The 26,156-nt window shown below is 40.4% G+C and overlaps 1 protein-coding gene across 3 annotated transcripts in view; it reads left to right on the top strand.

Annotated features, from left to right (window-relative positions):
- Positions 1-26,156, top strand: part of DPP10 (dipeptidyl peptidase like 10) — a 227,879-nt gene that overhangs the window by 165,648 nt on the left and 36,075 nt on the right. For all 3 annotated transcript variants that reach the window (XM_026089010.1, XM_026089009.1, XM_026089011.1), the window contains 4 exons: positions 9,551-9,671; positions 13,389-13,543; positions 16,807-16,904; positions 25,075-25,198. In XM_026089010.1, coding sequence (XP_025944795.1) covers positions 9,551-9,671; positions 13,389-13,543; positions 16,807-16,904; positions 25,075-25,198 — 498 coding nt within the window. The remainder of the gene's footprint in view (positions 1-9,550; positions 9,672-13,388; positions 13,544-16,806; positions 16,905-25,074; positions 25,199-26,156) is intronic.

Below are 26,156 nucleotides of genomic sequence, written 5' to 3'. Positions count from 1 at the left end.
CAGTGAGACACGGACCCGAAGGAGCCTGGCCTCCTGCTGGAGGTCTGCTCCTTGCAGGTCCCCTTTCCCTGGCTCGCGGCAGCATGTGCCCTGTGTGTCTGGGCCATAGAAAAGCTCTGTTGTGGACCAGGAAGTTTGGATAGCCAGTACGGAGCTGCTCACTGGGTAAAAGAAACAACTGTTCCTATATGGCGCTGTATGGCCAGTTCTGCATGACTTTAGAAAGTATTTTCCTCCCCACATGAGCTTTTTTTTTTTTCACATGAGGGGAAAAAGAGAAGAGCAGTTACAGAACTGTTGCATCAAAACACAAAACACGTAATCTTAAGTATACCTTGTTCTTCAGTGGAAGCCTGCTTCAGCTAAATGAGATTTTGCCAAGGGAAAAGGGCAGAAAGAAGTACTCATCATCTGCAGTGCAGTGGGTATAAAAATCATCTGGTGATCCCAATTTAAGTCTATTAAGTCCCTTGGGTATAGTAAGTGAAATCATAGTAAGAAAACATTTGTCTGTTCAATCTGGACATGAAGAGGAGAACAGGCAATACACTGTGACTACGAATAACCTAATCAGAGGCTTTATTAGGAGAAATGTGTCTATCAGGGCTCTGGAGGGTATTGCACAGTGTGGTACAGAAGATGCCAGGCTAGGTCTTTAGTTGCAATGGTAATGTCTGGTTACTTTGGCTGCTTTGCAATATTTTTTTAATTGCTGAAAACTAATTGTAAGTTTCTCAAGTAGAGCAATTTTTATAATTTTTCAGATCTATGAACCAGAAAATGGCAGCGAATATGTTAACTACTTAAATGTAAACCAAACTTGCTACCTTGACAGCAAGTGTTGAAAAAACACAGCCAAATGGTTTCCATGCGGATACAAGGGTGTGATTTTAATTCCTTCCTGTAATTGCATCAACAGATAGTTCAAATATTGTTTACAAGTCAAAAGAAATGCATATATGTCTGCATTTTCCATAATTATGGCCAAAACGGCAATTAGAAATGGGCCAATCTAGTTCAGAAACCTCCAACAATGATCAATCAGTCTCTTGCCAAAAGCAATTCCCTATGTGCATTTTCCATCCTGATCAGTTATATAGAAATTTAAGCCACTTTTTATTCTAAAAATCACTTAAAATTATTTTAAAATGAATGATTTCATTTAAGATAACACTTATTATTATTTACTTGTTTATTTAAGGTCACTTGTTTGCTCCAAACTTTGCGTATGGAGCAGCATGTTTTTGTCAGCTCCAGGCACAGTTTGAGAAACATTGATTCTTTGGATATACATCATATATACATAGGGGTGTGTGTGTATATGTACACACACATACATGCATATATACATACATATTGTATTTTATATCTGTGTATATATACATACATATGTATTTATAGTTCTGCAGTTTAAGCACTGCCAAACAAGGATTGAGCTGTTTAGCTCCAAGCTCTTTTTTCCCTGTAGCAGTAATGTGCGAGGCCAGCCTGCAGCAGTAGCTTTGAATCCTTGTTTTAGCTGCTAGTTAACTGCTAGTTCAGCTAACTGTATTAAAGCTATTTAAACCGTGCTTACACAGCCAGCTCCTTCAGCTGTGGCATAGATAGTAAAACAGGTCTTCTCATTCACCCGTTGCTGTGTGCTTTGTCTCGCTGCGCATGGAAAAGGGAAGCGCAGCTCTGCCTTTTCTCCACYTCTTCCAACATGAGCTCAGGAATGGGAGGAATACAGCTGCTGTGGGTTCTTCTCTCCCTTCCCAGGATGAGTTTGAGCTGCAAAGTAGCCAACGCTGTGCCAACAGTGACTTCGTGTTGTGCTGGGAATTGGCAGAGTCATGGTTTGATCTCTGAAGAGCAAGACCAAAGTACAAAATTTGCTGAATGTGATTTTTTTTATTTCACTTTTTTTTCTGTCTAGTGAATAGCTTTTGTATTAACAGTTGTTAGCAAGATAACGTATTTCATCTGGAGATTTTGCTGACTGATCTAACTCAGGGCAGTTGGATTTGGCCCCGGTTAATGTATGGTAAGACAGGAAACAGAACAAATGTTGGTAAGAGGCAAGCCCAGATGGAAAAACATCTTGAAGCTTTTGAAGAATTAATTATCCAGCTAATGAGCTGGCAGACTCACAAGAAGAAGGGCTGGAATTCTACCTTATGCTTCGGAAACGATGAAGCCGCATGGATCATGTGCCTCGATGTAGCTATCAGCAGTGGTAATGGGGGAGTCAGCTGGTTAGCAGGACAGTCTGTGGGAATGCACAGGGCCACGTTCGATTCTGCATCAGTAAAAATAATTACCCCTCTGTAAAGAGCAAAAAGTGAAGTTGAGAGGGCTGTTAAGTAATGCATTGGAGTCTGAAGGCACCTGTGGTCRTCCAAACAGTGATGAACTGTACATCCTTGGCAAGGTCACACAGGAGTGAAGCTGCAGATGGGCTGCAGAAAGATGCTTTAGGTCCAAGTCTTTAGAGCTGTCATCAGCAACTGCCTGTTCTGCAAGCAGCAATGTTTCCCAGATGCCTCGATTTCTTCTTCTGGGCATAATCAGAAACTCCTTAGTCTTGTCATACTATTCGCTATGTGAATAATAGGAAACAGTGGCATGTACCCCAGTACATGTGTTAATCTGGAGCACTGAAATTGTTCCAGGTTCGACTAGTTATGTATTTGTTGGTCAAAGAGACTGTGGAAGAATATGAACATTTCCTCAGTCTGTGGTTAGGGCACTCACCTAAACAGGAAGAGACCAGTGCTGATTTTACAGTATATATATATATATATTTTTTTTACCAAATATATGTTGATACATTTACCATCTGTTTTTTTCTTCTCCAGCTGTATCTACTCAGTAGCTTTAGATTTTGGTTGCCATGCCACCTTCCTTGAAGTGAGTGTTTGTCCTAATGAAGCCATGTAACTACAAATCCATTGGTCATGCCATTGGCCACAAATTCTGTGTTTGCTCTCCACCATTCTTGTTCTGTCTGCTCCCTCCCCTGGGTCACTGTGCCATGCCACTCTGTCTTGCCAGACAGATGCACCAGCTTTATTACCTGCAGAGTTCACATGTCTTCAGGTACAAAAGATACAAGCAAATGTTTTGGAAATGTAGGCCCAGTCCTGATGTCATGTTCTCAGACCTTACTTCAGACTTTGCTGAAGTCTACACCAAAATGTGTTTTAGATTGGTTCCTGGGGAGTGGCTATCTTCAGAGATCCTCATGGTGACAGTCCTGAACAGTCATTAGGACTAAGAATATGTTAGTGCAATTGTATTTATCTTCTTATTAATACAACTCATAGCACAGAGGTTCAGAGAAGATACTGCAACCCAAAGCCTGAAGTAGCAATAAATATCAGAATATGGCTGTTGGTACTCCATGAAAAGCTGTGGTTGAAAAAGAGTTTCTCAGGTATCCTTAAGTGAGCCCAAGCACATTCCAGTTTGGGCAGATTCACCGCTTTGACCAATCCAGCTGACCAAGATCCTCTCACAGACTTCCTATGCAGGAGTGTATGAGAAATTCAACATTTTTTAGGCACAAAGTCTTGTTTATGTCCTTCAAGAAAAGATACTGGATTTTTGGTGTTATCTTTTCATCTTGAAAAGTTAATTTCAGGATCTGTTAAAACTTATGTAAGAGTAAACTGTGGCTGCAAACCCCATTGATGCTTGCAGCTTGCATTGCATATTGCTGTTGTTTTGGATGGCACACTGTATTTGTGGTGTCAGTATCAATCAGGAAGTCAAACAAATTGGTCATACTCAAACTCTGGGGGATTAGAAAGATTCACTTTTTAAATCAGGGAAATAAGTCCCTGATATATTAACCATTATGGGATAGGTGTTCAAGTTCCCACTATGATAAGCATGAAGACAACTAAAGACAACCTTCATAAATGTGAAGACCTAATTTTCTTCTGTTTCATTTGTTAGTGACTTCTGCTATTGTTACACTTCAGGCAATGTGGAAATAATATATCAGGGATGTGCAAACTTACGGACTGTAGGATCTTTGTGCCTTCTCATGACTTTTAGATCATGCCGAGCACCCCACATAAAGAAGCATGAAGAAATACATGGATGAGGTACAGAGCAGCACCATGGGGATATACTGTCATCTTCAGTCAATACTGCTTGGGCAAAGCGTGTCCTGAATGAGTTATGCTGCTTCCAGACCCAGGATGGGTCCCCCTTTGGGTACTGGGGAACAAAAATGGCAATCTGTTATAGCTATGTGGTTGATGTTTATATACCTGTGTGGTTAAAGTTTGTATAATTTATTTTTAGAACTTGTTGCATGGCAAGTTCCTTTATCATATTCACGTACAATAAGTTTATCCTTGTGTTTATTAGAGAAAGGACTAAAGCTGGATTGTCAGTTTTGAGGGGAATTTTGCCTCTCTCAGTTTTGCAGCTTTACTCTGCAAGCAAGACTGATGTCTCTGGTTCCTGGGAACTGCAGCTCTGGTTTCCCTTCCACCTGAGGAAAATTAGGCTTTTGCTTTCAACTACAAGTCTGAGCCTTGCTGTATGGATGTGTTTCTAGGATGCATGCAAATATCCAAGAGTAGATTTGTCCCGCCTGCCAGGGCTCACCAGCCATTGGCAACTTTTGGTAGAGAAGCTGCACCCCCTTTGCAGAGCGCAGAGCCACGCACGCTCGCTGCTTCTGAGCAGGGTAAGCAATCACGCGGGTCCTCCACACGGCTTCGAGCAAACTGCTCCTCACGGCGAGTGAAAAGCTACTCCTGTGGTCTTCACACCATGCTGCACTCAGAGGGGTGGCTGYGTGTTGGACACACCAAGCAGAAGACTTCACATGGAGCGCCTAAGGGGAAAAAGGGGAATGTTTCTTTTTTTTTTTTTCCTGTCATTTAATGGCTTTTCTCCACCTATAGCGGTTGAAATGATTAAAGACGCACAGGGGACTACTGCAGCTCTTGGCATGGGGTTAGCTGTTCCAGCTGTGGCATGGGGAGGTGTCTCTATTCACAGCTGTCTGCCATCTGGAACCAACTGCTCGGCCTGGGTGCTGGGCTCAGTGTCTCAGCCTGAACGAAAATCGTGTAGTTGTGAAGCATGTTGCAAGCAATGAAGAAGTGTTTTGGAAGAAATTAATCTAGACAAAGATTCGTCAAAAAATAGTTTAGAGGCTGACAGATGTGGAAGAAGAGGAAGGGGGATTAGTGCCATAGATGGAACAGGAGAATCAGCAGAGTCTCTAATTCATCAGTCAGTTGCAATAAATGTGATCATTATCAAGAATTAATCTCTCACTAATCCAAAATATTCTTACTGATGTTTTTCATTAATTGGAAAATAGTTAAAAAATAAATGATGAAACACTTTTTTTTTAATTTGTTTTTAAGCTTGATGTGAGTAGCTGTGCCAAATCTGTAAGAAAAGAAAAAGTCACATGATTTTCAAGGGCATAGGTTTTGATATTTATCCCCATTTACGGCATTATTAACTAAGGTTCTTAGCTTAAAAAAGAATTTAAAATACTTTAAAAATACTTGGAAAGTAGGTGGTGAAGAGAAGAGGTTAAAAAAGTGTAATAATAATTTTCATGTAAGATAGCATAGCCTGGTTCCACTTTGTGCCTTTTTCAATTTATTTTCTTATCGTCATGCCTAAGAGCTGTGAAAGCATTTTGGGCACAAAGCCACTGATGTATTCATGAGAATACCTGTCTGATGCACAGTTAGCAGCCCTTCCTTTAGCAATTTTGGAAGATGCAGTAGTTATAGTCAAGATTTTAGCACTCCTGATGTAATAATTAGACACAAGTGTATACTAAGGAAAGCGCTTTTACCCGTTCCAGATATCTGACTGGAGATAGATCAGCAAGGGAAAATTGTAGTTTGTATGGCATTGCCCAAAACACGATATACAAAGCAATGGAGTATGTGAAAGCCCCACCCTGAAAACCTTTAAACACATGTTTAATTTTGCTTATGTGAGTCAGGATTTTAGGCACATGTATTTGCAAGGTTGTGGCCTAAGGATTATTTTTTGTTTTGATTAATAAACCTTATCCCAGTTTTGTTTTTGCTGTCTGGCTTGCAGCATTCAAGAGTTCAGGTGTTTGTGCTAGGGAAGGTAAGAGGCTGGGTCCTCTCCCAGTCACTTGCTCTCTCTTTCTCTCAGTTTTAAAGACCAAACTGTAAAAAAACAGTTCAAAAATTCAGCTTGTATGTATTGTGATGCTGAAGTAAGCAGCAGCAGCAGCCTAAAAAATAAAAATGTTCATCTAGTCTGTGTCGTGAAAGGAAAATTTGAAAACATCCCCTAATGCAACATATGCGTTGCTCTGGTAGGGATGGGAGATGGGTGTTTGTGGCTATGCAAAGTCAGCTGAAATTCTTGTGTTTAACTGAATCTGCAGCTTGGATTTGCAGGGAGCAAGGCAAAGAGCGTCCCAGGGCAGCACGCCTACCTTCACGGTGATATCATCCTTCCTGGTACAGCTCCACTCTCTGTTTCAGTGCCCTGGCAGAAGTCACCAATTTAACTTCAAGTCCTTGTTTCCAAGAGGTGAAGGAGCTAAATAATCGCAGATGAACACTTTCACATGATCAAGAACGGATGGGAATGCGGTCCTCGACTTCAGCAGTTAGATAGCACTTTTACAGGAAATACGCGTGCAGGCAATATGYGTATAGCCATCCCCGTCAATACAAATAGCATGCGGAAAATGGCACCTCTTGAAATATAACAAATATTCAAAGTTACAGATGCGATTAAATGACTAACTGTGATGGTGAATCTTTCTAAGATGTTTTTACAGCCTTGAGCATGGGGATATTGATCTTCTGAAATGCTGCAGGCGGTGCAGACTGATGCTTGCCAGCGTGCCGACCCGAAATCACTGATGTGGATTTACATTCTGTTTAGTTACGTGGAGAAACGTGAATGGCCGTATTTCACAAAATGCTTTGTGAGGGAATGTAAATTCATCATTTTTAACGTAGAATTCCAGCAAGCCGTGAGCGGGAGAGAGCCGCTGGGTGGAAAGGTTTTCAAGAACTTGAAAATGTTCCAGTCCGTGCGTTCGAGACAAAAATGGTTCGTTGGGGCAGCTTTCAAGGCTGCAGGAAATGTGAAACTTCTGATGGCAGAGTAGAGTAAGAGGGTTGTGGGGATGTTCAGGGGGTGGTTGAGCAGTGAGTGAGGCTGGCGGCAGAGACGCTTTATAAAACGGATGTGAATGAAGCTGAGGAAGGTGGCACTCAGCAGAACAACCGTGGCTGTTTCTTCTGAGATATTTACTTATCTGAAATGTGTCAAATGGAATTAGCAATGCCTGCTAACTAGCAATAACAGGATTAAAGATCTTTTCATGGTTCAGCCATAAAACAAGTAGTTCCTAATCCTGCATTTTGACTGGCAATGATGGCTTTAAATGGCAGTTTTTCATTGCAGAGACTAGACACTGTGGGTATCTTCACCCCGAAAAATACAAACTGCCTAAAAAGGAGGGAGAGAAGCAAGAATGACACCTCTTGTCTTCAAAAATGAGTTAGATTGAGGTTGTTACTTGAAGAAGCTTAAATAAAATAGAATCATTTCATCAAGCAGGCTTTTTTGTAACCCCGTGAAAACATTTGTTTATATGAGAGAKTGTCAGCTGTAAGAAACAGCTCCTTAGTAAGCAATGGTCAGTGTAGTGTTTTCCACTACTTAAACCGTCTCTAATATAGTCTGATATGAATATTTTTAGTTCACTTAAATAGCARGTACTTGACAAAATTATTTTATTTTGCTTGGCTAAGCAAACAACCATGCCTTATTACTTGTATTTGCTCATTCTATCTTAGAGAAAAAGTACTTTTTAAATGTGGAAACATATATTGACCAAAAGTGTCTGTCAGTGTTTTTTTCAAAAGATTGATGTCTTCAGTGTTCTCTGATCCCTCTTGTCTCGTAGCATTAATGCTGGGTCATATGGCAGTTTCACATAAATTATCAACTGTATCAAGTATTATTTATTAATATGTAAATGTAATGGCAGTACTTTTTGGATTACTGAACCTGGATCAATTAGTTTTACTTTGGTTTTGAACTCACTGTAGGATTTTGAATTTCCGATCAAAAATAACTTTGTCCCACRTCACCCTTCATTCACAGCAACAGTTAAAATCCTTGCATTGCTCATGGGATGAAAAATCTCAGYTTTATTGCTTTATGCAGTAGAAATCATGAAGTGGCTACTGTTAAATATCTAGAAATGCCATTAGTTTGGGGACTCATAGGGAAATCTATTTCAAATGGTAATTTAGTAGAGGAGAGAACAGCAGTAATAGTGATAATAATACTTAGTTCTCTGGTAAGTATTTTCCCATAARTCATTTGTCATAGAAGTATGAGAGAATGATAAATGACCCGGCTTTAAAATGCTCTTTGGTGGAAATACGTTCACTTTGTGTTAGCAGCCCYGGCGAGTGTGTATCCCCGTGTACACTGATGAGGTCGCGGTACAGAAATTTCGACTGTGCCTTGCTTCGCTAGTGCTGTTACCTGTGCTTTCCTCAGTGTGAATCAGTTTTGGTGTGCAGCATTGATGTTAGGTTGATTGCACTGTTCGTCTGTGTAAGCGCATATATAGATGTCGTTCTGGTTTATTGTTAAATTAGAAAAAGGCTCCAACTCTGCGATGCCTGTAGCTGAAATAAGAGTCTGGTCACCAGCTGCGACACCTCATGAAACTGGGGAAYGCAGGACCGACACAGAAACGATCAAGAAGGGCGTTATTACAGGAAACGATAGTAGCTGTGGGGCTGCCTTTTGCGCCTGTCTGTGTTTAGTCGGTTAGTATCTCCRCTGCGCGTTTCCTGTTAACCCCGAGCGGCAGAGCCAGCGCCGGCGCAGAGCCACGTGCCGAGGCGTCCCCAGCGCGCGGGTCCCGCCGCCGGGAGGCAGGAGAAAGGCGGCCGCGTAGCCCCTTCGGGGATCCTGCTCTGTAGTAGAGTAGAGGGCGTTTTTATAGCACGCTTGAGGTAGAGCACTTGGGTGTCGCAGTCGGAAATAGCGTCAGAAAACTGAGAGAAGTGAACGGCAGTCGGCTGCTTATTTTTACTTTTTCAGTAGGTTCTCACACCGTGATATAAAACTGTAACTTCTGTTTATGATCAGTTTAGCATGTACTTGCAGAGTTGTGTCTGATTTCACAGCTAGAAAAGCAGATTACTTTATTGGATAAAATAGGGTTAATGGAAAATTTTGTAATCTATTTAACTGTTACGAAACTTGGCTCCTATATGAATCCGAGGAATCGATAATGTTTCCTAAAGTGAACAGAAACATTTCARTTGGGAAGCAACTTCAAAGGCAGAATTTGGCCTGGAGCAAATAGTAAAAGTTTGCTTAGTTTGTCCAAAATGATAATAAARGAAAATATGAAGACAATGTCAGTGGAAACTCATGATGAATTATTCTATAGACTGTTCTGAACCTGAGGAAATGGTGTATTTGTTGCTGAGCATGCATTTATATCTACCAGAATGTTCTTTTTTCTCTCTACCCCTCTCACTTTATCCAGATTTATATTTTTGAAAATAACATCTACTATCAGCCTGATGTAAAGAGTAGCTCATTGCGCCTGACATCTTCCGGAAAAGAAGGAATTATTTTTAATGGAATTGCAGACTGGTTATATGAAGGTAAGCCGGACAAATATATCTGTTCATTAAAACAGATGAGAGGTTCTTGTACAGACCCAACAGTAGAAATCTGTTCATTTCAAAAAATGCTATCTAAGGTAGTTTTTGCTTTTTGTCCTCTCATTTTCTTGCAAGATTGCCTTGCAATCTTTCATTAGGATCTATTCATAGTTTATATTGACTGCTGGTTTTCATATAACGATATTTTCTGAGAAAGAGGAATATATTTTCAACCAGACTGAATCAACTGTATTATGAGCACTAGGCAATATGTAAAGAATTTTGCAGTAGTGAAATCTTGATGCATTGAATTCAGCAGAATTTTGCTACTCACATCAGTGGGGCCAGCGTTTCAAATAGAGCTGTCAAATAGGACTGTTAAAATAGAGCTAAATGCCCTGTATGTTTTGCTTATCTAGAATAACTGCACTCATACCTTTGCAACTATTCGGTATTTACAGCACATGTAAGGAGAGGAAGAATTCAGTTTATTGCTTGTGTGAAAAACAGTGCAGATATAAAACTCTTCACAGTTAAAACACCCTAATAGATGAAGGCACTGAAGAATCATAGCATAGAAGAATTGGCTACGTTTCCTTTCTTTACTGCTGGCTGCGTATCAAAAGGTGATCAAAGATCACCTGAAGCCCGACTCTTTTATAGCCATGTGTCTCCTCCACCCTCCCTGGTGTTTGGTCTGCTGTGCATTAGTGTGACTCGCAAGGGACTCCAGCCCCTCAAGGCARGCAGTAAGATTGTGCTCAGCTTTAAGGACACGCTTGAATCCAGCTGAGTGTTTCTCGAGATCTGAAAGTGTCATACGCTTTCCTCAGTGGTGGCTGCTGCCTTTGATTAAATGCATCTAGGCTAGACTCCTTTAAAACTTGCCGTAGCTGGCAAGCAATGCCGAAACGCAGTGGAGCACAGCTCCCTCTGGGTCATACTCTGGCTTCAGAAGCCTTCTTCTGCGCAGGATGTTGCTCCCTGCACCTGAAATACTTTTAACGTAATAATAAAATTAATAATAATTTAACATAATAACAATCAACAAAATGGGAGCAGATTATCCAATTCAGTACAAAATCTTTACGTTAATACGCAACATATCAGTTATCCTTCCTATTCTTGGACTTTTTAGTTGTATAGACAAATAGCCCAATGTAAAATATTCAGCTGCCTCAAGTATCTAACTTCTTGTTTGCAGAGTTTTCCAGGGCAGAGTGCCTTTAGGAATGTTACACGACATGGCAAGAAACTTCTGTGSGGCCCGTAGAAATGGTCCAGCCAGACCTCATTGCTTTCAAGATAGCTCACTTTGGCACYTTAGAAGATCTCACCCCAAACGATCTCTGAAATTAGAATGATAGTTTATATTTCATAGCCATATAAATGCCTGTATTTGATAAATACCTAATTCCAAGGTTTTGGTGGTTTCTGTTAATACTTTGAAGTGTTTTAATGTATTGGCACATTTCAAAACTTAAGGACAAAAGGAATCTCCTCAATGGAATAGTATTTTATATGCACTTCAAATCTAACATGACTGCAAATTAATGTAAGTAACTTCACGGAACTTGTTTAATTAACTGCAAAACCCAGAGCTGTATTCATATGCACACGGGTGATTTTTGCGTGTGGACATATGGCTATGTAGGTCTCATACCTGGCTGATTTCCAACAAGGCCATAACCCTCTACTTTTTTGAGAAGGAAGCCAGAGACATTCATCCAAACATCTTCTGCCTCTGCACCAGTTATTGTCCCGGTTTGTTCTCCCTGTTCCCTGTCTCTACATTCCTGGTAATGTGGGTCTTAAAGCTGCCTTTAACTCATTTTGCCCATTTTTTTTCAAGCCCTTTAATCCCTGGCCSAAAGAGCTGTTGCATTTCCTGTCTTTCAGAGAACTCTCCTGGCATCCCAGGGATGAGGTTATTGCTCAGGAAGGCAATCCGTGGGCTCCGTTCCATTTTATTTATTTATTTATTTATTTATTTATTTATGGTCAGGGTAAAAGGGAATTCTGTCTGTACACAATTTTAAGACCACAGTCTGTGTCTATACTGCTTTTTCCTGGTTAACCATTGTTTAATTCAGAGCAGTCCTCTACATTCAGTAGATAAAACTGAAACATTTTTAATAGCATCAGAAGAGGAGCAGGTTGCATGTTGTCCAAATTAAGTTAGCAGACATATAGGGGAATTCAGAACTGTTCCTCGTTTTGACCTCATTTGTTGTCTTTTCCCATTTGCGWGAGTTCTTTTATTAGCAAGACTTATTACACAAGAACTTGGACATAGCTTTTCTTTGTGTGCTTTTTGCTGTCTGGTATTCACCATTTGTTCTCTGCTGTTCTCCTGTGTAAAAGGTTTTAGTTACCTAGTCAGTGGGCAGAAGCATGACTCAGAATATATGACTTTGAATATAAGCCCCAGCTTCATTACACCTAACCTTACACACTTCAACCCCTTCAGCCACTTCAAACCTTTCAAGATCTGATTTGCGTTCTGGAGAGACCCATATCTCTCTCCATTGACAATTTAAGTACTATTTGTAGGTAGGCTCTTACATTAGGTATGCAAGATCAGGCCTCAGCTCCAGTTAGTATATCATTCTCAGTTCGCTTCCAGACAAATTCTTCAAATATGAATACAAAATGTTCACCAAATAAGTAAATATATAAAACATAACAGAAAAATTCAAATCCTTTCACAAGTGGAAGGCAAAAGACCCCATCAGGTGGTATTTAGAATTGGTCAGGAACTACTTTTTTTGCAGTTCCCACAGTTTGGAGGCTGCTTCTGTGGTTGTTTCTGTTTTGTTTCTTTCCATTATGAACTACAATGAATGTGAGAAAACAATCATCAGTGTGACATCTTGGATAATGACTTTCATTTGGAAATGAAACAAAGCTTGGATCAAAATAAAATATTTTGTTTTGATTCTAGAAAAGTTAGATTGCAGAAACATTAACCTTTCTAAGAATTAAAGCTGAACATCAGACTGAGAAAAGAAAGCCAAAATATTTCACTCCAAAAATGATTACATTTTTCCTTGGAATATTTCTTGCAGCTCTGTTCAGACCATTTATTCACAATGAATATTTCAACTAATTTCATTCCATACTTTCATTTTTTCTTTTGCCTCTTGACAGAAATACTTGCCTGCAATTTCTATTAGAAATCTGTGCAGGGCATTATGATTTATATTGTTCTCTTCTACATTCACACCATAAGAAAACCCTCTTGTAATCATCATTGGAATTTCTCTTTTACATAAATAATCACAGTGTCAGTATCTGCGTATCGCCAACTGCCACAGCTCAGAGAAATCCGGTACACAAAAATTTCATATGAAAAAAATGGCCTGGTAATCCTAAAAAAATCTCTTTTCCATTAAAATGGTGCAAATCATTTAAAAATTAATTAAACTCTTTTAATGGCCTGCAATAGAACTAAACATATGGCAGTTACAATCATCCTTTGCATTTAGATGATTTATTGACGTCAGTGAAAGTATTGTCCGAGTAAGATGCTTTAAAGTTTGGTCTTTCGACATGCCTTGTTATTCAAACATTCAACCCAGGATAATTTGAAATTACGGTAAAATTACAACAGASGCATTTCAAGTAGGCACAGAAAGACCAAATCGGTGCCAATTAAATAAATTGGAAACTATGTGATAGCATTTTTATGGACCCTAAATATATCTAATTTTGCAGAGGAACTTCTTCATTCTCACATTGCCCACTGGTGGTCTCCAGACGGAGAGAGGCTGGCATTCCTGACAATAAATGACTCTCTGGTACCAAACATGGTTATTCCTCGGTTTACCGGAGGTCTGTACCCGAAAGGAAAGCAGTATCCCTACCCTAAGGTAAGATGAGTGTGAGCGCAGTCCCCAGCTCCCCTTCGTTGTTCAGTGATAGTAGTCAACCATTTGGGAGAAGAATTTCTAGAGAGTAACAGGGGCTGATTTTGTTCATGTTGCTTTTTAGTAAATATGAATTATGTTTTATTCTGGGTTTTTTTTGGTAGACTTTAAAACCTTTTTCTGGAAGGAAACTACCTAGTTAGGGAGCAACAAGCAGCTGGTTCACAGTAGTTTCATCACTGGTATATGATGTGATAAAATCCACTCCTTCTGCAAGAAGAGTAAAATGTTTGGAGGAGTGCACGGAAAAAAGAGATGAGGTCGCCGCTGCGCTGGAGGTGCGCGCTGTGTGCAGACTGCAGGGCGTGTTCCCTTGCAGTTATAGAGATGGGTGGAATGCAATCACAGCTCAATAAATTATGCTGTTATTAATAAACGTGAAAGACATGGCTCCAATAAAAAAAAGTCACGGTAAAATCTTTTCCTGGTCATGAAAATGAAAAAAAATCAAACCCCCCCTGAGCTTCAGAGCATTTAGATAAGGRTTTTTAGATTTGTGTTGGAAAGCGACAGAACAGCCCAGACAGGGATAATGTCTGAAATCGTTTATCATTTTCTGGGGAGTTTCCGATTAGCTTTTTCCCAAAGTATCATTTATGTGTTGAGCTGCACAGCTGGTATTATCTTCCAACTTACCAGTTTATCCAGACCTTGCATGCATTGTGTAACCTCRAAATACAAACTAGGTGAGGAGTGGAGCACTATACAAAATACATAGTAAGTTCTTTTGTCCTCTACCAGTGGAACCTCATTAGCTTCAAAGCAACCGTGCCGCATTTCTGGTAGTGAGCAGCTAGCCGGGCTCTCTCGCTCGCAAACGTGCCTCAAAGGCGTCCTTTCAGTACGGAGGGGTATAACACTACGTAACACGCACGTATGCAGAAATATGACCAGAGGGCTCTTTGAGGCAAAAGATGTCGTACGTACTGAAATGCCACAAAGCTAAATATGAATATATATATAGCTGCACCGAAGTTCGGTGTTTATAACTGAACCTGAGTTCACGGTTAAAACCTTGAACGGTGTTTCAGGCTRTATAAATGAGATATTTTGGATATAAATTTCAAAAGTGCCTAACTTCCTTTCTGGCAGTATATGCGGGTTCTTAAACCTGGTACTCCTTTGATGTTTCAAGAGAAGTTCATTAGGGGCTTTAGGAAATATTATTATTACCCTGTTGTTACTGCCACTTTCRGGAGATGAGCCTTTATTCTTAATGGGAGCAAAGTGAGACCATCATAGGTCCTATGAAACAATAATAAATGTAAAATGTGCTATGAAATAATACTATGAAATAATGAAGTAATAGCATTTTCAGAGGTAGTTTACATACTTTCATTGGCATAAGGCCTTTAGTGGCAGAGCAAAGAAAAAATAAGGAATATTTTAAAAAATAAACTTTGTAAACAAGAAATGAGAAATTCTATTCATTAGCAATTCAGCACAAAACTGATGCGCAATACTATTTCAGTAATCTCATTAATGAAAAAACATTATCTTTATTTAATGTCTCCGTTTAATGCCAATTTAGCTACCCGTTAAACATCATTAATTGGTAATGAAGCTTGTGGTATGGCAACAGAGATGAAAAAAGTTTTGGTCTTTATTATAGAATGAAACCATGGGAGAAAATTGCAACTATGATTAAAAAAACTGAAAGCCAGATGTGTTTGTGAACTACCTTGGGTAGTTGTCAGGTCTTGCCCAAGGGAGCAGAGCTACAGTTGACAGTAGACTCCAGCTCTGGCCCCATTCTGAGTACCCAATACCACATCTCAAAACTGCCCCTAACTTTTGCGCCATGCCATGGAAATGTAAAGCACCATATGTATTTTCATGCCATTAAGAATTAGTTTGTCTATGACTTCTAGTAGGAAAGATGGTGTGGCACGTGCCACAGCAAACCTGTGCCCCTTCTGCACCAGGGCTGGGGGTCGCGGGGCTGGGGGCTGCGCTCGGTGTCCAGGGCTTCTGGTGGAGCTGTTAGGATGGATCTGGCCATGCCGGCTCTGAAGAYGTGCTTTAGCGTTTCTCTCTGCAGGATGGTAATCACTCACGAGAGGCATCGTGGGGAGCGTACCTGGTTACCGCTCTGCAGCATAAGGTTCAAAGGATATGAGGAGATTGCATTCGTGTCCTACAGCCTGGTCTTTCAGTGGTTTTCTTCCTCCTTTTTACATTTGTRTCAGCTGTTTTCATCCAGAGGATGCGTTTGGAAGAGCAAGGGCAAGTTCAACAATGTTTATAAACAAAAATAARTTCCAGGGGTTTAGTCAAATCCATTTTCAAAGTTTTGCTTAGCACTAGTGAAAAAAGGCAAATAATGCTGTCTTTTTCCCCACACCACTCAGAAATGGGTGGATGCAGCATTTACACTATCAATATTTTGAGGTAAGTCCAGTTTCTAAAGGCAATTTGTGAGAGTTTGTTAACCAAGCCATTTTCCATTTCTAAATATCCCTGCAGAGTCGGATGTATGACTTTGTAGTTTGTAATAACTAAATCCGTAGGACCGGTGATTATATCTTCTCCTTCCAATTGTCCAGTGCTAAGAAAAAGTCAACCCCCTTTTAAAGACACACTCCTTATCCCCCATATCCCAAAGACTCTCTATATAGAGAGCGTTGCTGTGATTTACACTGGAAACAAGCTTGGGTGTGATAGGGCTGGGACAGCAATATGGGGCTTGTAGCGTCTCCTTGCCCACCCTGCAGAGCCTTAGCTTTCTACTGCCAGCCCTTGCTCTTTCATCTCAAAAACCCCCTCCCGGCTTGAGCCCTGTTACCAGGAAAGCAGGAGTCCTAGCTTCCTAGAGATCCTTGGGATTTATCAGACTTTTTCCAGTCTATTTATATCAAACACCTATTTTCCTCCCCTTCTAGCAACAAGAGGCGTTTTGTTTCTCTTGGAGCTGGCCTGCCTGGTTTTGCGGCTGGCTTTACTGGACAGGACCAAACCCCTGCTAGCGTCGGTCCCTTGCTCTGCACAGGGAAATCTGTCATCCGTAAAGGGCTACGTGAGAGAATCATTCCACTAATGCTTCATATTTTTAGAGGTGTAATTTGTATGTCCATGAAATTCATTTTTAAAATTTCTGTAAGAGCTTTTTCGTTATTATAAGCATACTGAATTATGTTAATGAGTGAACCTATTTAGCTGTCACTGTTTCAGTGTCTCTAAAGCTCCTGTTTTCCTTTTTTTCAAAGGCAGGTCAAACAAACCCAACAGTAAAGCTGTTTGTAGTTAATCTGTATGGACCAGCACATACACTGGAACTGATGCCACCTGACAGCTTTAAATCAAGGTATATAATTTCATTGTTTTGTGAAACTCATGTTTAATTAACTTGATAGTCTTTGAGGCTAATCTTTGCATTTATACGTCAGCAAAACACTTATATTTGACTAGAATGCACTTGATCTCTGTCCCTGTGGCTGAACATACGTATGAAAAATAAAATACAGCTCTGTGGGTTTGATGTTCTTAGCAGAAATCTCAGAGATCTGGAATTTGCTTATTTCTGATGTCCTATGAAGCTCAAATTTACCTGAAATACATTGAACAAAAGATCTTCAGCTATGGTAAAGGAGTCTGAGCACTGCCCTTATTTTGAAGTTGCTATGGCATTCACTTCTTGCATTTATTTGCTATGTGCCCGCTTGTTGCTTTCACTTTCTGTAATAAAATTACAGAACATAGGAGTATTACAAATATAGAAAACATTTCAATCCTGTAGTTTAGACAGGAATATTACGAACTTTTTGAATCAAAAAAATTATGGAAAGTTTAGTTTCTGCCCGCAGCTGACAAAATGCACTGAGGTTGCAGAGGGTGAAATGTGATCCCACCAGGTCAACGACAGTAACAAGTGCTGGGATACATCTGTGCTTGATAGTGAGATTTTCATGAGAAACCCTGTGCCTCGCAGCTGAGGAGCTGATTTCACAGTCCCTTTGGCTTTGGGGCTAACGTAAGGATGTCTGGCCGCAAGCARTGACTCTCTTACTAAAGCTGAGCTGAGCTCCCTCTTGCCTGTTCTCCTGTGAAGGGCTTGAAACTTCTTTTTAAGGRTGAGAAAATTTCCATTCCATTCTCTTACGCATATTCCAGTCTGTATAATTAAAGTCTTCTTGGTTAAATTCCCTTTGTGGTTTCAGTTCACACTAATGATCTTCAATTCTGGTCCTAAATTGTTATGTAATATAAATTCACATTATCAAACAGTTGCTACAGTCCAAATCTGGCTTCCTTCTAAGGGCCAGGGAAGTTCCACTTCATCTCTTTTTTCCTGGCATTTTTAGATGGGGGAAAAAAAAGAAGTAAATAAGATTGGCAACCATTAAGCTACCTCTAGCTGAAAAAAAATCAGAGCATAGGTTTTTAGTTTTGCAGTTCCTACAAAACTCAAAAGATTTTACAGTAATTGTACTCAAAACAGTCATGATGTTACCAGTGGGCACTGATTCACAACTATTGCTCCCAATTTTTAGCTGGCCTACCTCCCTTCTACACAAATTGAGGTACACTAATTTACTGCAGGCATAATTTAGTAGCGAGTCATGCCTTGTAATTATTGATGTCAGCAGCAATACGTACTGATTGTGTTGGTGAAAGGAATGATTTTAAATGAATTGTGCTTTTTGAAATATTTTCTTTCTGTTGATGGGCCTCTATTGAAAAACATAATAAAATCTGCTGTTTGCTAACCCTTCATTAATTGAACTGCTAGTATAAGCTCCAAAAGAGATTCCCTGMCACCAAGATTAGCATCTTCACTCTCTTAAACAAACGGCATTGAAATTGTCCTTTAAATATCAGAAGATATGAAAAAGTGAAATGAAAAAGCAACATGTCATTTCCCAAGGAAAAAAAAATCATCTTGGAAATGTGATGATTTCACTCTAGATTTTTCAGATTCATTCTTACTCCCTAACAGGTTGCAGATAAGAGTAGCATCAAATGAATGAATATTGATATCTTAAAATCTTTTTTCCATCCTGAACCTGAAGGCTAGCAGTGGCTGAATTCATGGAATTTCTTGTGTGAGCCTAGAGGGGTGCTATCCCTTGATTTTTGAGTCCTTGATAAAGATACTCTACAGTTTAATTGAAATAATATTCCCTTTCTCTGCTCTCTTTGTTTTTCAGTTACATATCTTAAAAATTCTGTTTTCCTGCTGTGTCATAGAAGCCAGAGTAAAAACTGTTTAACCCTGGAAAAAATCTGGTTTCATTTTAATTTTACATATTAAGATATAACGTCCTTGCTATAAAATTTAGAAAACTTGAATAGATGTGAGCCAAGTATACTGTGAATTTTGTGTTCTGACTCTGGATTTGCAGAATTATCACAACATCATCACACTGGTCACCAGTCTATGTAATTGCATGTAAAATATAGACAGGTAGGAGGAATGATCTTTGACCAGGCCTTTCTAGAGTGGAAATCTTTGGAGGTGCCTGTAATGATTGTGAGGGGTTTTTTTAAGCATTAGCTTTTTTAAAAAAAGTAGTAGTAGCTACTTTTAGCAATCAGGTTTTGTTCAGTTCCGTTGTAATTAATTCATTATGGACTTCCTGGTCAATAGCCAATGGGAGTCTTTCAGAATTAACTGGAATGGGCCACTCTCCAGTATAGTTTTATGGCTATTTCAGGGTAGAAACGTTTTGGAAATACATGTTGCACAAGTCATAGCCAACTGGTATTATGGGAGAGATCCACTCTTAGGCAGAGAAACCATGCAGCTGGGTAGGGAACGGGACTTCTGCCAAGCTTTATTTATAACCCTATAAACAAACATTCAGATTCTCGCCTCTGCCCAAATCGAGTGCAGTGCAGGACCTTTGAGGATGGAAAACTGCTCCTCTGACCCTTAGGGCGTCTGGGAACTTGACACAGGACTTGAGTCAATGCAATGCTCCACCTCCACTTACTGCTTGCGGGGCTCCATAAGGGTGCTTGGAAACATTCCCCCAGTTCTGCTCAGGTTATTCTGATGCAGAGAGAGCAATAACATTTGCAGATTTACCCCTGAAGGTTTTATTCCTTGGATAAACTTACCAGCTACTGTGCACTGTTAATGCTGCAAGAAGACTGACAGTCTTCCTTTAAGCATTTAGTTATATTTTATGAAATTACTGTTTTTCTCCTCTATATTTCTATTCCATGTGCACAATTAGATCATTTTTTTCTTCAGTGACAAACATGATTTTGTACTACAGTTTCTTTCTCATTAGTCTTTCTCATTAGTTTATCTGAGCTTTCTTTGGAATAGCAAACTTATTTGATTCTAACTGGAGATGGGAAAGATTGGGGGGACCCTAAAGCAAAAGATTTGGTATTAAGGAAACAGGGTTTTGTTTCCGGCTTTTCTTAGATGTGCTATGTCTAGTCTATTCTTTCAAGCTTCTGTTACTCTCATCTTCTGTAAATTTGCAGTAACAGTACTTACCTCTCAAGGTTCATGTGAAGGATTAATTCACTATCACACCTTATAGTGAATGGTTGTAATATATTCAGCCAAAGCAGTGCAGGGTAAAAATGTCATCACCAACTTTATTTTGCTGAAACTTTCCCGCATAGTGTGGTTGTGGTAGGACACAACACACCAGTGCGCTCTCATCACGGCCAAGGGGACGGCATGCTGGGCTGCACAGGAGGAGCRTGGCCAGCAGGGTGAGGGAGGTTGCTCTGCCCCCCTCCGTGGCACCCTAAGGTCCCCCAGGGTGTGGGGACCCCTCTTCAAGGGGGACAATGAAAGTCCGTCAGGGGGCTGCTGAGGTGGTTGTGGCCAGGGCCTGCAGTCTGTGAGATGAGGGCTTTTCCGTGGTGGTGGCAGGGGCTGTCACAAGGCACGATGGCCACAAGTTGCAACCTGAGAAGTTCAGGTGGGACGGGAGGAAAGCAATTTTCACTGGGAGGAAAGTGAACTGCTGGAACACGCTCTCCAGAGGGTTGGAGAAATCTGTGCCCAGGGAGCTTTTCCAGGCTCAGTTGGACACAGCCATCCTGCTCTGATCTCCTGTGGGCAATCGTCCCCCTTCGTGCTGGAGCCTGCGCTCGTGGGCTCCCTGCAATCCTCCCCACCACAGTGCCTCTGCTTCCGAGTCACGGAGCAAGTGTGCAGGGCATCCAACAGTGCGTATGCACATGGTATAGGATAAGGTCAGTATGCAAAAATACCAACAAACTGTGGTTATCTTAGTTACCTTGCAGGTCATGTCTTTATTTCTATTAAGTTCTGCATGTTATCTCTCTGTTAATGAAACTTCCTTTTAGTAGCTGTAAATTGTGTTACACTTTTTAATATGCAATGATATAAATAATTTAAGGATRTGATAAATATTCCAGAGCATTGTGCAAGGGGCAAGTTTCTGGTGTTTACCTTCACGAATGGCAACCTGCCAGCGCACTAGTGGAACATAGTAGTTTGGGCTTCTTAAGATAACCCCTGTTGTATTTATTCGTCCAAATCCAAATCTATTAATACTATCAACAAAAGTAAGGTTCTTTGTTCCATTGCTTTAAATGTTAAATGTCTTCCAGCTATTCTGATAAGCATATTTGTTTCACAATCAGCTCATTAGTTTTAAATTAGAGTAAAATGTCTCCATTATAGGAAGTGGTATAAAGTTGCAAAATTTGACTCTTTTTTTTTTTTCTCAAGCAGTTTCTTATTTTAAAATTTAAAACTGTTCTTCAACCCTCTTGCTAATCTATTTCAAATCTAAGAAAAATTTAGATTATGAATGTAACTGTGCTTCCAGTGCAATGCAATGCAATTCTCTTTTCATTGTTCAGCTTTTTGTCTCTCTTGACCTTGTTAAGCACTTAAAATAATGTCCGGTGAGGTATGCATATATCTTTCCATTCACAAGCATCCCAAAACTCACATGTGAAAAAAGGTATGCGGAATGTTCTTAAATGATGATGAATCAGCAGTTAGCAAACTGTTAAAACACCTCCACAGAACTGTGTATCAATTGAGATAATCAAAATAAAGGAAAATTTTCTATAAGAAAGGTACATATAAAAATTTGGGGCTTTTAAGTTTGGCAAAGGGTAATAAACACCTTTGATCACAAACATATGCCTTTTACCAGCATCATATAAATGAGTCCTGGTTTCACCAAGTCTTTGAAAAAAAATTCATTGCTGTAAACTCAGGAGAGATATATTTGGTTCTCAGCAGCTACATCAGGAGACACTTTTCTCACTCGCCCCAAGATGTGATACCTCAGTGTGCAGCACCTCCCCAGCAGGTGTGAGATGTTCCAGCTCCACCTATGGAGCTGGCTGCACACATTTCATGTTCCTGGTTCACAGGCCTATGGGAAAGCAGCACCTGCACTGTACTGATCACTTTATTAAATTGCCACAGGCCAATCTGAAGCCAAGCAACCCATTTAAAAATCAAATGTGGAATTAGAAGTATGTCTCTGTCTTGTGAAGAAGCTGTGAAACTCTTGTTTTTATGCATTGCCTGGTTTAATCCAACTTAGAATAAAGTGAGTCACTTGCAAGCTCCCTCAGTATTGACTGGTTGCAGGGTTCTGTGGAAGGAGAATGTCTTTTCTGTGTTTTCAGTATTTTCCATATACACTTATACAGAGTGAAGAAGAAACCTAACTTTTGAATTCAGAAAGAACAAAACCTAGAGCAAATGAGATGTAAGAGGTCCTTAAAAGACTGAGATGAAAAACTTGATCTGACCATGGTAGGATGGAGAAAGGAAGCTGGGACTGGCTGAAAACAAAGAGACAGGCCTATGAGGCAGTGAGTGCAGTAAGGTTTTCTTGGGAGTCAGTGGCTTGGTGGGAACCCTGGGAGAGGTGGTGGGGATAGAGAAGACAGGTATCGATGAGCAGGTTTTATGGTTCCCTTGAGACGTTTTATAGTGGCCCTCATGTGAGAAACGAGATCAGTAAGGAGAAACGTGGAGCCAGCTACACAAAGACTAGGAAGAAGGACGTTGGGAGTGGGGTCGGGAGACATAACTTGAATGACACTGGCCACAGCAAGAGAGAAAGGTCATCTCATAATTAAGTCAACTGAATGCTAAAAGTGGATTCCGTGTCTCCCGCAGAGCCCATATGTAATACAGTGAGTTTAAACTAACCATTTCACAGGTGATCAGTAATTGCGTGTTCCTTATTCTTTCGCTGTGATGTATGTTAATCCGCAGTCTGACTGAAGAAGTGTTCCTGAGCGAAGATGGAAGTTGTGCTCTGAACATGTCAAGTGCCACAGAGTACCGAGTAAATGGGTCTCAAACTGGGGGTCTAAAATGAGTGTAAATTTTTATTCAGTATCTTGCTTTAGCTCTTCATCCAGAAAGCAATCATACTCTTTCCTCTTTACAATGATGTTGTGAGAAAACTTAGTGTTTGTACAGATGCAGTGACTTCAGTAATTCCAGTACATTTGTGTACTTGGGTCTGGAGGGAGAGAGAAAAAGAGTTAATTCTCTTTATTAGAACAGTAGATTAGTTGCAAAAAAAAACCAAATAAGTTTGGAGGCACAAACTGAAAGCACCTTYGTCAGATTTAGCAGAGTTTTTGCCCTGAAGGCTTGTCTATTTTTATCCAACTGTATCAGTCAGTCTAAGAAAACCTATTATTTTTTTCTACAAACTTTGACTAGGTTGTGTCTGTTGACCTACAACAACACTACTACACTGTGGGTGTGTATATACACTGCATGTATATATAAAAAAGTTGGTTAACTACAAAATTGTGAATTACAAAATAATCTTACTTTAAATTAATTTCAGAAGGATACGTGTTACTACATAGGTATACTGTACTACACTCCTGGTAAGTCATAATGCAGTGGAATTTGAACAGATTTTTTGCATAGTTGATGGAAGGGGAGAAAAAGGAATTTTTAAATGATCTTTCTTTTTCACTTCAGTGATCTGGCAGTTTATGTCAGTGATGGAAGATAATGTTATGGCTTGATTTGGACTATTAATTACTATATCACCTGGAGTCTGAATGATTAAATCTCCCACTTCCATTCCTCATTACAGACCTTTTTGAATGGAAAAGCTCAGTCTATATTTTACAGCGTTTGGTTCTATCAAGACTTCTATCGAAGGCTCAGAATTTGGGGTAATGCAGGCTCTGGGGTCTGTGGCTTCTGTGGGTGCCTAAGTACTGGCAGAGGGGGCAGCTCTGATGAACATGTTTTGAACATTTCCTTTTGGCTACCTTTGGGCTTCTGCACAGCAGCAGCAGCGCTTTTGGGCTGAGGCACGACTGCAAAGGGAGTTGTTCTCCAGCCCTTGTTTCTTGAATCCTAGTACAGGGGACCCATTACCTGAAATCTGATGTTGCACAATTTGGATCCTTGCTTTGTTGGCTATGTCACCAGGTCTTGTGTTGGATCTTGTGTTATTTTGGCACGTGTTTTTGCTTCTTGATATGTTAAAAAGCTTGTTAAGCAAAAAATGTACATAGTAGACCTAGAATATACCTCTAAAGTCACTATTTCTAGTTTCTGTTCTAGTATCCACATTTAGAAAGTATTTATCTCACTAAAAGTCAACTCTCAGAGCTAAAGTGAAGGTGGTGCGTACTGGGTTATTCTACCGGGTGCTTCAGATGTGGCCCCAGACTGAGGCCGCCGTGACTGAGGCCGCTGTGAACTGCTTTCTCCTTGTCTCTTCGTGTGCAGCATCAGAGCTGTACACAACTTTGCAGTTGGCACTGCTTAGCCTCTTTGATCTAGTAAGATGTCTTTTGAATGTATAATTAAATATGTGTTGTCAAAGAGTGATGAGATCTCCATCGGTATTACATTAAAAGCCTAATTAAACGCAAGCTACGACCCTTGTTTTAAAGTGGGGCTGAGTTGCCAGACAGGTTTGCCCGCCGTTGCACGCAGCTCAGCTGGACTGTGAAAGCTGCTGCCAGCTGCCGGGGCAGAGGCGTGAAGCAAATAGCCGAGCCGGGATGACAAGCCGCAACAGGTCTCCCTCTGCGCTGCCGCYGCTGGACAGTCTGGCAGCATTTCGGGAGGAGGGGGCAGATGCTCCACGCCGCCGGAGGCCGTGCGGAAGGAGGCCCCCTTGCTTGGCAGCAACGTTGGGGACGGACGATTTGTCTGGTACTCCGTGGAAGCTCACACGCACCAATACTGAATGTGACTCATGTAGCATGCATGTTTTGCAGTTGGAGAAGTTTGCTTTACAAACGGCTGCGGAAGAGTTGCTGATGGAGTACTTATTTCCCAGCAAAACAGCACACTAGGATTCAGCCTTCCTAGTAGCGGCATCCGGGACACAGATGCTGGGCGTTTGGGGTTATTTTCCCCATCCCTCAGTACCGATATATTCATGCAGTACAATGTACAATATGCAAATGCATCCATACTTTTTTCTTCAGCATTTGATCAACAGTATATTTTTTTTAAATGGTCTGATATGAAATAGGAATGATCTGACCACTGTGTTTGCAAATGTTTACCTCAGGGAATATTACATCACCATGGTGAAATGGATAAGCAACACCAAGGCTGTGGTGAGATGGCTGAACAGACCTCAGAATATCTCCATTCTCACAGTTTGTGAAGCCACGACTGGGGCTTGCAGCAGGGTAAGTCGGACTGCATCCTAAGCACTGTTTTCAAGGTTTCTTTCGGCATCTTATTTTCTTATTCATAAGAAGATTTTAGGAAATCAGTTTGCAGATGTCATAGTTGCAAGCTAAATGTAATTAGTCAACAGGGAGGAAATCGAAGTGAGAAAGTTCCAAATCTCATGAAGTGATTTCATGCAATTAGTAACGTTGAGTGACTTTTTCAGAATTACCAAGCTTTGTTCACTCATTAACTTCAGTGGAAACTGCAGTTGCTGAACATCATGTACTTTGGATAGAGCTAGGCCAGGGACAAGCTTATGTTCCCTTGGATATTTTCAGCTGTCTAGTCTCCGTTCCCTCCCCCTACAGAGTTAAATTTCAGATCTTTCTGTCTTTCACAGCTTACATTTTAGGCAAAGATGTAAAATTCTGGTAACCTGAGCAGATTCGACAACATAAGAAAATACTATTTTTTAAAAAATTAAAATGTACAGGCAATAAGGATATTTCAAGTTTTCGGAATAAGCCAAGCTTAAATACATTTTTCCAGTTGAATCCTGCCACATCCCATCTTTTGTCCCAGACTTCGACTTTGGCACTCCTGTGTTACATCTCTCCATTTCCACAGTCAGTCTTGCATCTTGAATACAGTTGGCCACCTTCCCATTCTGAGTCATGGTGTCTTCCCAGAACTAGCTAAAAATGTAAATGTTATCTATACATATTAATATCAGTACCAACAAATGCTCCACAATAGAAGGTATAATCTGGAAGTTGAAATAGTGATAAGAGATTAATTCAGGTCTAAGTTTGGTATTTGAGTCAAAAGGCTCCCATCAGTGTCTGCTATGGAAGTCAATCATGTTAAAGAGTTGGGACCCTTTCTGATCTTGTCTGCTTATATGATTGAGGTATACCTAAGTAGAGAAGATACGCTGCAGATAGTGCCACTTGGTTTTCCTGACTCAGAAAT

The sequence above is a fragment of the Apteryx rowi genome, unplaced genomic scaffold (genome assembly GCF_003343035.1).
Source record: "Apteryx rowi isolate R43461 unplaced genomic scaffold, aptRow1 scaffold_8, whole genome shotgun sequence".
NCBI lineage: Eukaryota > Metazoa > Chordata > Aves > Apterygiformes > Apterygidae > Apteryx > Apteryx rowi.
Note: the sequence above shows the minus strand (reverse complement) of the source record. Positions and strands in the feature narration are given on the sequence as shown.